The sequence below is a fragment of the Macrotis lagotis genome, chromosome 4, assembly GCF_037893015.1.
Source record: "Macrotis lagotis isolate mMagLag1 chromosome 4, bilby.v1.9.chrom.fasta, whole genome shotgun sequence".
NCBI classification, from domain to species: Eukaryota; Metazoa; Chordata; class Mammalia; order Peramelemorphia; family Peramelidae; genus Macrotis; species Macrotis lagotis.
Window position 1 is genome coordinate 87,160,241 of NC_133661.1, and position 12,422 is coordinate 87,172,662.

The 12,422-nt window shown below is 37.2% G+C and overlaps 1 protein-coding gene across 1 annotated transcript in view; it reads right to left on the reverse strand.

Annotated features, from left to right (window-relative positions):
• Window positions 1-3,127: 3,127 nt before the first annotated feature.
• The window catches only part of GPR26 (G protein-coupled receptor 26), a 33,790-nt gene continuing 24,495 nt past the window's right edge, over window positions 3,128-12,422 (reverse strand). The window contains exon 3 of the mRNA XM_074231884.1: window positions 3,128-3,920. Within this exon, the coding sequence (XP_074087985.1) occupies window positions 3,689-3,920 (232 nt within the window). The 3' untranslated portion in view covers window positions 3,128-3,688. The remainder of the gene's footprint in view (window positions 3,921-12,422) is intronic.

A 12,422-nucleotide genomic window follows, 5' to 3' on the forward strand; every position in this document is an offset into this window, starting at 1 on the left:
TCCAACAAATTTTTGATTGTTTGCATTTATTTCAGTTTTCATTCTTATTGCTGAGATCAAAACTCCTAGGTAGATGTGGGCCAGATGTAGTTCAGATGTGGTTGGACTAAATACAGTTTGTTGAAAATCTTATTTCATTTTGTCATACAATGCATTTGCATCTCTGTATCACATATATTGCATCCCTATATATAACCAAATTTACCTACAAACCTTTATTGAACTTTGAACTATCATGACCTGGGAAATCCATAATGAGGGGCTTAATTCTTGGCAAATCATATTTGATATTTTAGGATGAGCACATTCTACTATTAAACAGAATGGTTTTTCCTCAAAGTGCATTTAATGGAGTGTTCATTTTAAACTCACAAAAATATAATTGCCAGCATTGGTTTAGACAAAGTTAGAATATGCAGTATTCAAGGTGTCTGGGGAAAAATGAAATTCTGTCAATATCTATTTTTTAAAAAGCTACCTAAGGCATGCTGTGTCTATTTTTGAGAAATTTGGTACCTCTTAGAAATAGGGATAGGAGCCTGAGAGTACATTGAAAAACATCCTTTCCATACTGTCCTCATTTGAATTTATCCAAGGGATATTCAGTAATATCTAATAAAAATGTCATAATCACAATCTCAGATGATTTTGTCCCGCATAGACATTGTTTCCATTAAGAAAAAGATTCAAGGCATTCACTTCTATAACCTATTTCAAAGAAATATGTGAAAACCTACCCACAATATTTTTAAACAAATTGATAGAGGAAATTGAATTGCTACTATGTCCTTCCCATCTTTCTTCCGAGGGTATCATTAAAGAAAAGCAAGTTGTTATGGAAACTAGGAGAGAACTTTATTGCTTATGGTGATGTCCAGCTCCAACGAAGACTTGGAGGGATAAACTATTGGTATGAGATGTTTCAAATGATCTTTTTTATTCCACTCCATTTTTGCTTGTAAAAGACAGCTAAGATTCTCAGTGAGAAACCTTTAGAAAGTCAGATGGGCATTTTAAAAATAGAAGTAAAACATACCACTAATTTACTCAGTGTACAGAATATGAGTTTGAATTTTAGTGTACCCAAACCACACTGACATCAAGAAAAATCCTATAAACTATTGAGGTTGCAGCATAGTTAACAAATTTCATGGGCTTGTATAAAAATCTATTTAAATAAGATGAACTATGGAGTATGATACAGATTTTCAAATTTGATTATTTATCCTTTTCTTATTTTAAATGTTTTCATCTCAATTCATCACCTCTTAGTGTCTTACCAGTAAGGGCTGTAGCATAATAGGGTCTGATTCAGCCTGCAAAGCTTTGAATGATTATACTGGGAAGGTTGTTTCTTCTTGTCCTACCTGAGAAATGGTGTTAAATTCAATAAATCAATTTACTGAAATGAGGTAGAGAATCCAACTGGGAATATTGAGCTTGGGGTCAAAGTTTACACACTGCATGTATATGTGTATATGTATGGAGAAATTTATATCTATGTTGAATAAAACCTTTGATTATTTGATATATGTAATTCTCAAAGGCAATTCTCCCTTTAGCAATGGAGATCAGCAATTGCTTCTCTTAGAAAGCTGCAAGACATTGAGAATATAAGTGGCTTGAGCAGATCACAGAACCAAAGTGGGTCAGAAAAGATTCTTGAATCTTCTTCAATCCAGGCCCTTGCTCTCCATTATACCTGTCCTCTGTATATGTATATACATATGTACATGTATTTGCATATATGTATATAAAATTGCATGCGGTACACATAGGTATGTGCATATGATCATCTTTCTGTATTTAATCATAACCACCATTTTCCTCCTTTCCCATTGTCTCTAGATTTTAAAGACAATGTTTGCAAGAGCACCCAGTTCAACACAGTATAGTAGAAAGTCTTAGACTTGGAATAAAGAGATCTGGTTTTTAATGTCAGTTCTAACATTTACTCTAATAAATCTAGCTGCTCATAAGCAAGTCCCTTAACCTTTGTGAGACTCACCTTTGTCATTTTTTAAAAATGAGGATAAAAATACTTAAGAGTTATGAGGATAAATTGTGAAGTGCCACATTAACATGAGGGTTTTTTCATGGTTTTTGAATTCATGTAGTCATTTATGAGGGATTTTTAAATTTTAAGTTTTAATTTTTTTAAATTCAGAAATTTAAGTCATTTTTTTCTTCTGTTTTTAGCTACATCATACAGACACATCTACAATATCAAAGAATTTCATTCAATAATGGATGTCAGTTCTACTCAGGACAGGGTGGAGTAACAAGTTTATTATTCCTTGGTTTAAGAAATAGAAGTTCATTGCTACCTGGGATCTAATATTATGGTATGACCTATGAAGCCCAAATATAAAACATCAGAGGTCCTTAAGTGAGACTGAAAAATATTTGGGGTGAATTTGGTTCATGCTCATCAAATTCACTAGTGAAGACACAACTACTGGAGATTCAAAGACTAGGGACAGGATTGAAGGTTTGCTTCCCTTGAGAGTTTCAGCTGTGGATGTATTCTTGGCCTAAGCCTATGGATGGTTTCAGCTGTGGCCATATTCTTGGCCTATGCTTAATTCTGGACACCTTTAGCAAAGGTAACCGGCAAACAGGTAAATATAAATTATAATCCTTGTTTTCAAAGTTAGAGATAATTTTTTAAGAGTTAAAATGAAAAAAGTAAAACCAGTTCTCTCCCACTTGCCTCTTTGAAAGTACCAAATGAGAAGTGTCACTGGGTAGGATGAAGCTGCCACACTTCCTGAAAACTCGGGATTATTGTAAATGGAGAAAGTGTCAGTAATGGTCCCTCAATTTGACTCAATTTAAATTAGAGTCAAATTGGCTACTATACAAAGTCAGAAGAAATTAGCTTAGAATCAGTCCATTCAAATGGGACTAAATTAAGGTGTCATCTATAAACTTAAGTTATTGTTACACTAAGGTACTGTCTACCCAAACAGACTGATTTTGGATGGTTGGATACACATAGGGAATGAGGGAAATGGGGATGAAATGAAACTTAAGTCTGACAGCTGATTTAGAAAACAAAAGCTCAAGACTAATCATATGATACAATTAAAAAATTTTCCCAAACTAATTTGCATGAATGTAGATGGAAACTATTAAGCATTATTTATGCTTATCATAGCGGCTACAAATAGTGATGACTGTAGACCTGGGTCCATGATGCATTCCTCCTATCATCTCCCTTTCTGTGTGTCTGGTCTGTTATACTGAGAATCAACTATGATTATTATTTTTTAAAAGTACAACACTGAACACAATCCCCACTGGTGAGTGAGTGAGTGAACTGAGATAACGTCCAGTCATGAGATAAATGACCACCTTCTTTCAGTGCCCGTGGTCTGGGACCATCTGGGAGGACTTTACACTTTGGTCCAACTGCTCCGCTGCTTCCAGGGGTTCCGGAAGCTAAATCAAGCCCTCAGGAAGAATCTGGACAGAAAAAACCCTTCCAGTGTCATTCTTGGCCATTGCTTTCACAAACAGCAGTGAGACATAGTCCACTCAGGAAAGCAGACGAGCCACAAATTGATGAATATGGTGCTTTGCATGGCGGTGAGCTGATGATGGGGTTTTAGTCAGTATCTAGGTCTTCCCTGTTGGCTCCCATCCATGCTTCCACTTTCTACTCTGACAACTGGACTACCTTCCTTCACTCTGTGATTTGCAAAATGTTTTGACTGTGCGAGTCCCCTGTGAGGCCTGAGGAATTGATGGAACCTCTTTTGAGAATCCTGTTCAGTATGTCCTTCCAGCTCTTCTTGTACTGATGCCTTAATAAAGAGTACACGAAGGGGTCTGATGCTGCTTTGCTGTAAGTCAAACACTTGGAGAAGACTCCCCAATGATAACTGATGGGGCCAATGTAGGATAATTCTACCAGCCTGAAAATAAAGGGAAAAATTATTTAAATTTTTTTTTGGTTTTTGCAACATGGTTATTTCAGAAAATTCCTCCTTCTTCCCCTTCCCTCCACGATGCCCAGACTGAATCCTCCTTTGTAACAAAGTAAAGCAATCAAGGCAAGCCATCCAACACAATGAGTGACCTAGTCTGACAGTATGTACAACAACCAGCCTTCTCTACCCTACTACTAAACTGCCACAGTGAGAGAGGTGTGCTATAGTTAATATAACCAGGGTCATTTTGAATCCAAATCAAGTTCATACAGATCTTCCCATTTTTTTGAATTTCCCCTATTTGCCCTTTTTTATTGTATCATTTCAAAGTTTTATTACATTCAAAAAGCAGTTTGTTTTCCCTCTCAGTTATTCTTCAACTGATGGGAACTAACAATATTTCTAGTTCTTTGCTTCCACAGGGTAGCTTTGAATGATGGGGAGAAAATTCTCACTAAGAGAACACCATAGAAGGGACCTTCTTCATAGGAAATACATAGATTCTCACTTCTCCTCCTGTGCTAACCGGCTGGGTAGCCTTGGGGTTGCAGGAACTGTGTAATATCTCTTTAGATTCGTCTGTTAAAAAAAAATGGGATGCTGTGGCACTACATGCATCTCTGTCCCTGGTTTTCCAACAAACTAATAATATAGATTTAGTCAATCTTCTCTGATACTCTGGTTTTTCTTTCTTTCTATTTTTCATTTTAAAGATGGGTCAAAGAAAAAAAAGGTTCAAAGAAAGGTTTCTGAATTCTAGTCCTTTTTCTGTCTACTAACTTCATCTCTTCTCTATTTAGCCATTCAAAGTGATTTTCCTAAAGCCCAGTATTGACCATGTCACATTTCCTTCTCCGTAACTCCAAAGGCTCCCTATTGCCTTCAGATCAAGCAAAAAAAATGCTCTGCTTATTGATTTAAAGACTTTCATAACATAACCCTGTCCTATATTTCCAGTCTTCTTGCATTTAATACACCACAGGTGCTCTTCGATCTAGTGACACTGGCCTCAGGACTATTCAGAGACAAGATACATGTCACCTCTCAATTTACATTTTCTCTGGCTTCCCTGATGCCTGGAATACTATCTCTTCTCCAATCTATCTCCTAATTTCAGTTTCCTTTATTTTATTTTATTTTATTTTTTTTAGGTTTTTGCAAGGCAATGGGGTTAAGTGGCTGGCACAAAGCCACACAGCTAGGTAATTATTAAGTGTCTGAGAGTGGATTTGAACCCAGGTACTCCTGACTCCAGGGCGGGTGCTTTATCCACTGAGCCACCTAGCCGCCCCTTTCAGTTTCCTTTAAATCACAATTAAATCCTTTCTTTTCCTGGAAGCCTTCTCCAATCCATCTCAGTTCTACTGCCTTTCTTCTGTTAACTGCTGTTAACTGTTAACTGATCCTGTATAAAGTCTACTTTGTATGTAGCTGCTTACATGTTGTCTTCCCCATTAGTTGTAAGCCCCTTGGGGGCAAGGACTTTCTTGTGCCTACCATATTCAAAGTGTTGAATCTATTTGTCTAGCACACCATAATAACCTAACAAGTTGAGACATTGACTACATGTCCTTTAAAGTCTCTTCTAGTTCTACTGTCTATGATTCTAAGATAGCACCATGTATATGTAAAGGCTCTGTCTGTCTCTCTCTGCTGTATAGCTAATGTAATGGCATTGTTGTGAAGTTCCAATGATAAAAGTACAGATCTAAATGTCTTGGATTGCAAAGTATGAGCCCCAAACATGAGTCAAAAAATACCAATGTGAAATTCTGTTTAAGTTCAAACCAGAACCAATTCTTGGGGTAGGGATAGGGTAGCAAGGGAGGAAGACTGAAAATCCAGGATTTGAAAGAAAAGGATTCTTTTGGGCTTTCCCTTGTTATTATTTGTCCTTCAGTCTTAATGTGGGCCAGTGACATCACAAAGGTGATAGAGCCATCTGGGTCCAATGGCAAGACATAGGTCAGGAGTTGCCCTTCTCCCCAGTCCATTAGGAGACCTGGACCTTTTTAAGCTAGAGTCTTTAACAGGTCTCAATTTAACTGAGGCAAACCCATTCAGAGATTAGGTTAGGTTAGAAATGAAGCAGAGAATGGTCTCTTTTGCCTAGCCAACAACAACAATAAATCATTCTAGCAGGAGAATCTAGAATTTAGTCCTTGTTCTGTCTTTCATGATACTCAAATAGCAGTTTGTTTTCCTCTTTGTCATTCCTCAGTTGATAGGAACCAACTTTATTTCTAGTTAATTGCTTTCACAGAGTATGTCTTTGAGCACTGGGAAAAATTCTCACTAAGGAAAAATCACGGAAGGACCTTCATAAAACCCAGATTTGACCATGTCACATCCCCAACACTGAATAACACCAGCATTTCTGCTAAAACAGAATTAGTTGTTATTTTCATTTACTCTATACAATCTGGGCTCAAAAATGACCAGGGGGCTTGAACTGGGCCCTATTGTTGGGTAATCAATGAGAACCAGATTGATTTGGTTTTTAAAAGAATAAGGGGCATGTATTCCCTAGAGCATATTCTCTCACCTAGGTTACCTATTATACATTTATCATTCTCATCATATTACATCATGAGAACAAATTTAGAAAAGTGTCTCCCACTGACTAATGTTCCCTTGTGGAGGAGGGCAATGGTAATCCCCAGAGTGAGGCATTTAGTTTTTTTCTCCCAAAACACAAATGGTAGCTTGCCTTGGTGATATGAAGACCACACATAGCCAGAATTATGCAGGCAGCAATGGGACCATACCAAGATAGCTAATTTTGTCTAAGGGAAATAAAAGTGAGAAACAAAGTATAGTTATTTCTGCCTCTATTTCAGGTCACATTTTCAGAAGATCTAGAGAAAGGCATCATTCATCCCAAATCTAAGCTCTATGAAACAAATGAGAGGGAAATTCTTTGAATGTCAATATTCATGCTTCCCAGGATATCCCTCCTGGGTACCTAAGAATGCAGGTTTCCGGCTATAGAAGATTAAACTAGAAAGTCATATCAGGGTGCTTGAATTTATCAAAAGTTTGTTTTGGGGGTGATGCATTTAAAAGAAAATGACCTAATTTAAAATCATCTAAAATAATCCATATAGAAAAAAAAAAAACATGGCTCAAAACCAGAACACTGTGGCTATGTAATGTCTAGATGTATTTCCATGATGTCTGGTACTGTAAACACTGTTAAATAATACTAGTTTACCTTTATACATTGGTACTAATGATTTGCAAAGAGTATGGAGGTATGATCTCATTCAACAACCCAGTGTTGGAGTTATTAAACAGGTATTATCATCTCTGCTTTTATAGATGAGAAAACAGAACAGTTCAGTGAGTTATTTAGCTAGCAAATGCTAGAGGTGAAATTAAACCCAGGTCTACTTGACCCAAAGTCCATCACTCTATATTGGAGTATCTATAATTGGATAGTCAAACTTCTTAACTTCAGCAGAGAAATTATCAAAAGGCATGGATCATTAAATGAGGACAGATTATCCCCAAATTCCTATTTGATGAAGAGTGTATAAATCTCTTAAGACAGAAGCACTACTGATAACAAAAAGACAGACAATGTGTCAGAATGACACATAGATTCCAGGTAACTGCATTTCTTCCTTTCTCACTTTCTCTCTTTCCTTTTCAATCCAAGTCATTGCTGCTGTAACATTTTCAGAGTATAAATATTTATATTTAATAGTATATAATTTATTTATTAGAGGAAAAATCAAAGTTGGCCATGGGGCTGCAAGGCAATGGTGTATATGTGCACAAACATATGTATGTATGGTTAGGCTACCTAACCAGAGGAGATGTCACCTAATTAGGCATATGACACTTGACAAGACTCATTTAAAGAGAACTTCCTGACCTACCAAAGAACTCATAACTATCCCAATTTAGTTTAATCCATATCTCAAAAAGAATTTTCTCTATAATGTATTCAAGGGGTTATCTTTGTTTAAAGACTACCAATGAAAGGAACTCATTATTTTCCAAAGCAACCTGTTATTCTTTTACTTTATTGCTAGGAATTTTTCCTAATATCAAGCCTAAATTTGTAAGATCCTACATCAAGTTTCTTGAATATAGGCCCTATGTTTCTGCATTTTTTGCATTTTTCTGAGCACTAATAAATAAGTCCTGACTCAATAACAGAGTGATGATTCCAAAGAATGAATCTATGACTGGGTTTTTTTTTCAGATTAAACAGGATAGTAACCATGAATTCGTTAAGTAGAGAAAACAAAACGAAAATGACCTCCTATGACTAAAATGTAAATTCTATCATAATTCAGCCCTATATTCAATGGGAATTGTCTATTTCCACAAATTAGGTGCCAGGCTAACAGAAACTGTGTTAAGTATTGGGAAAATAAATAAGAAAGGGAAGTTTCAAAAATTAACAAAGGGGACACAAAGTTTCCCACAGAAAATTTATTTTTACTGGGACTTAAAGGCAAACTTAGGAAGCCAAAACACACAGATGAAGAAGGAAGGCTTCAAATGCACTGGGGATAATCAGAGAAATTGTTGGAACCAAGAACTAAAGTATCTTATTTGTTGAACAACCAAGAGGTCACTGTTACTAGATTATATGGGGAACTATAGGGTTAGAAGACTGGAAAGGTAGGAGTAGCTAGGTTATAATGGACTTTTGTACACCAAATAGGATTTTGTATTTGATCTTAGAGTTTACTGACTATGGACTTTAGGTTTTCACTTTGGGGGCTTAAATAGAGGATTGATTGGAGTGGGGAAAGACTTCAAGTAGGCAGACCCACCAGTAGGTACTGAAATAGTACAGGCATGGATTGATCAGGGTCTGTCTCGGATCATGTGACCCCTGAGAGGGGGAGAATATAGACAGGGGAAATTGACAGAATTTGGTAAAAGAGTGGATATGGGGGGGTTGACACCCAAATCACAAGCCTACAAGACTGGAAGGATGGCATGGCAATGTACAGAAAAAAAGAATAGGTGTAAGTTGAAGAGTTAGGGGAATTAGGGTAAAATCTAATTAATTAGGTTTTAGATATGTTGAATTTAATTTGTCAACTGGACATCAAATTAAAGATATCTTAAAGGCAATTGTAGATCTGAGACTGGAAGTTAGCAGAGATTTTAAGGCAGAACAGATTAGAGTATTACTAGCATAAAGATGATAATTAAATCTATGGGTGCCAAAGAGATAGCCAAGTAAAGTAGTACAGAGGGAGAAGAGAAGAAGATCCAGTATAAAGCCCTGAGTGACAATGACAGTTAAAGGGTGTCACCTGGAAGAGATCCAGCAAAGGAGATGATTAGCAGTTAGATATGTAACAGGAAACTCAGGAGAGAGTGGTGTCCTGAAAGTCTAGAGAATAAATAATTATTTAGGAGGAGAGAGTGATCAACAGTCAAAGGCTGCAAGAGATCACTTGAGAAAAGACACTTTTTTTCTTAGGGCAAAGGATCTGTCCTACAGAGCAGAAAAGAATAGTGACTGGGGTGCTTTGTTATCCATGTACCCTGAAGGATAAGCTGTAGGAAAGGAGAAGTTAAAGGAAGGTCCCAGCAATTCAAGCACTGCTACAATGGACAAGCTGCCTTAACAGTGAGAGTGCTCTTTCTTACTGGAAGCACTCAAGAAATAGTTCAATGATCAATAGTATAAAAGTCTGATTCAGCAGTGACTGGATAGTTGCACTGGTGCCTTTCTATTCTGAGATTCTATCAACAATGAATTCTTTAAAAATAAATACTGGAAATTAATACAATCTTGAGCTGCAGGGCAGCTAGTGTAGGGTAACTAAGGTGGTGAAGATTCTTGAAGTTGTGTTGTAGGAGTTACTAAAATAAAGGGGAATGTTTAACCTAAAGAAGACTTGAAGGAAAAATGTATCTTTGATACCTCCTTGGAATATCACAGTTTTCCCTGGTCCTCTGGAAAGAGCAATATTCTAAAATCAGGTAAACCAGCTTCAAATCTTAACTTGTACACTTAATTTCTGTGTGAATTTAGGGAAATCATTCAATATACCCATGCCCCTAGTTTTTCAACTATGAAATGAGAGATTTCAACCAAATGACCTGAGTATCCTTCTAACTCTAGCTAGAATTATGAAGGGTTGGCCCAAGAGTGGAACTAGGAACAATAGACGGAGGTTGCATAGAAGCATGTTAAGGATTAATGTAAAGGAAAATGGTTAAAAATTAGAGTTGACTATAGGAGGAATGGGCAGAGCAGCATTAGGCATTAAAGCAAAGGCTCAACGCCCTTTGTTCCATAAGGTGTTGGAGGATTTTTTTCCAGGTTTGGTTGGAAATGGATAGTCTACAAGATCCCTCTTAATTCTGAGATAATGGAAATCAGTGATCCTATGATGACAGTGCTTCCTCCTGGCATTTTGAAAATCTGCGAAGCAGTGTGGTAGAGCTGCCCAGGAAGACCTGGGCTTAAATCTATATTCTGATACTAGGTGATATTTGGCAAATTACTTACTTTTTCTGAGTGTCAGTTTCCTCATCTGTAAGATATGGGGATGGAAGAAATTGGAGATGGATCTGTCACTACCTCGATCCCTAAAATGTAAGATTCTGTGAACCTGAGCAAAGCCTTCAATCACATGCAGGAAGCAGCAAGGTTCCCAGGCTCTGTACTGCCACAGTCACTGTTCTTGACAATCATCCTTCTCATCCCACTCTCAACAATTCCCACAGCTGCATTGATTTGGAGAAGCAATTACATGACCAGTCCTTCTCAAAGTTGCCTGGGGAAAGAGGTACAGTTGTAGGCAGCAGTGTCATTGATGGACAGGCTTCACTGTCAGAGTCATTACCAAGATTGTGTTGAATGTTGACTGATGTCTGCTGATTGACACCACAATGGTCGATGGCAGGTACCCCATTCATTTCTTTGTTCACAGAATTGTTAATGAAAAGAGTCCCAAATGACAGGAATGTATTTACAGATGACCTAACTGGGACAGACTCCTGTCACTTGGAGAGAAACAAACCATAAAATGTGATGGCAAAAACTTTAGGAAAAGAAAAAGAAGATAAATCTAGCCCAACAAAACTGGCTGAGGGTTTTCATCTTGGAGATACACCCTGATGTGGGCATCTGAATGAACTGGGAAAAGCAAGTAAATTAACACCTTCATTGCTCCATAAGTACTGGGCATTTTATAAGGGTAAAGAGGATCATTTTGTTTTCTCCTCTGCCTACAGTAGTGTCATAAAAGACCTGTATAAAGTATTACTGAAGAGCTTTCTATTTAGAGGTGAAATGCCAATCAATCAATAAACACTTATTAAGCACCCACCATGTATCTGACACTGTTCTAAATGTTGGTGGGGTACTAATCTATAATGATCCATAAGGCAGCAGAGACAGTAATATCCTTCAAAGGTGGTAGCAGAAAACATGACTTTGTTACTAGTTCAAGAAAGATTAAAAACACTATTCCATCACTAAATAAAAGCAGGAAAAAACAAACCTCTCTTGTGATTTATTCATCCAAACACTAGCAAAGATTTAAAATGCTGCTAGGTCCCATTGCCTGTCACCTTTTTTTTAGGATTTTTTTCCATCAATTTCCCCTTCTTTCTTGCTTCCATCTTTAATATCCCTCTTCCTTTCCACTAGTCTCATATACCTTCAATATTCTCAGGTTTCTCCTATTCCAATCAGAAGAAAACGTTGGTTGTGATGCCCTTTAATTGCGTTATACTTGGCTAGGGGAGAGGGAGGCAGAGGAGAGAGGGAACGTTGACTTGTTTCCCCAACAACCTGCTTTTCTATCATTTCCCCTATTCTTTTGTCTAGTTGCTAAACTTCACTTCCTTATATACCCCTTAACCTTCTGAAATCTGGCTTCACTTTCTCTTAGCACTGCTTTCCCATTCCCCTAGCTACTGTGACACAACACACTCCTGCTTCTCCAACTGTGTTTTCAGATTACATCCTGTTCCTTAATATGAGTATTCTTCAAGGTATTGTCCTTGACCCTCTTCTTTTGTTCTCTCCCATTTCTTTCTAGGTCATCCTATCTACTATCATAAATTCCACTATCACATCTATGAGAATGATTACCAAATCTTCACCTATAGCTTCGAACTCTCCTGTGAGATCTGGATCTGCTTTACCAACTACCTAATGGGCAGCTCTATTTGCACATCCCATGGATATTTTAAATTCAACCACTCTTAAAACTTGTTTCCAATCAAAGCTATCTATAATAATGTGAAAAATTTCTCTAAATCATTACTGATTAGAGAAATGGAAATTAAAACATCTCTGAAGCACAACCTCCTACCTCTCAAGATAAGCCAATGTGACCAGAGAGGATAATGATAAGTGTTGGAGGGGATGTGGGAAATCTGGGATACTAAGGCATTGTTGGTGGAGCTGTGAACTCAACCAACCTTAATGAAGAGCAATTCAGAATTATGCCCAAAGGGCAATAAAAATGTGCATACCCTTTGATCTAGCAA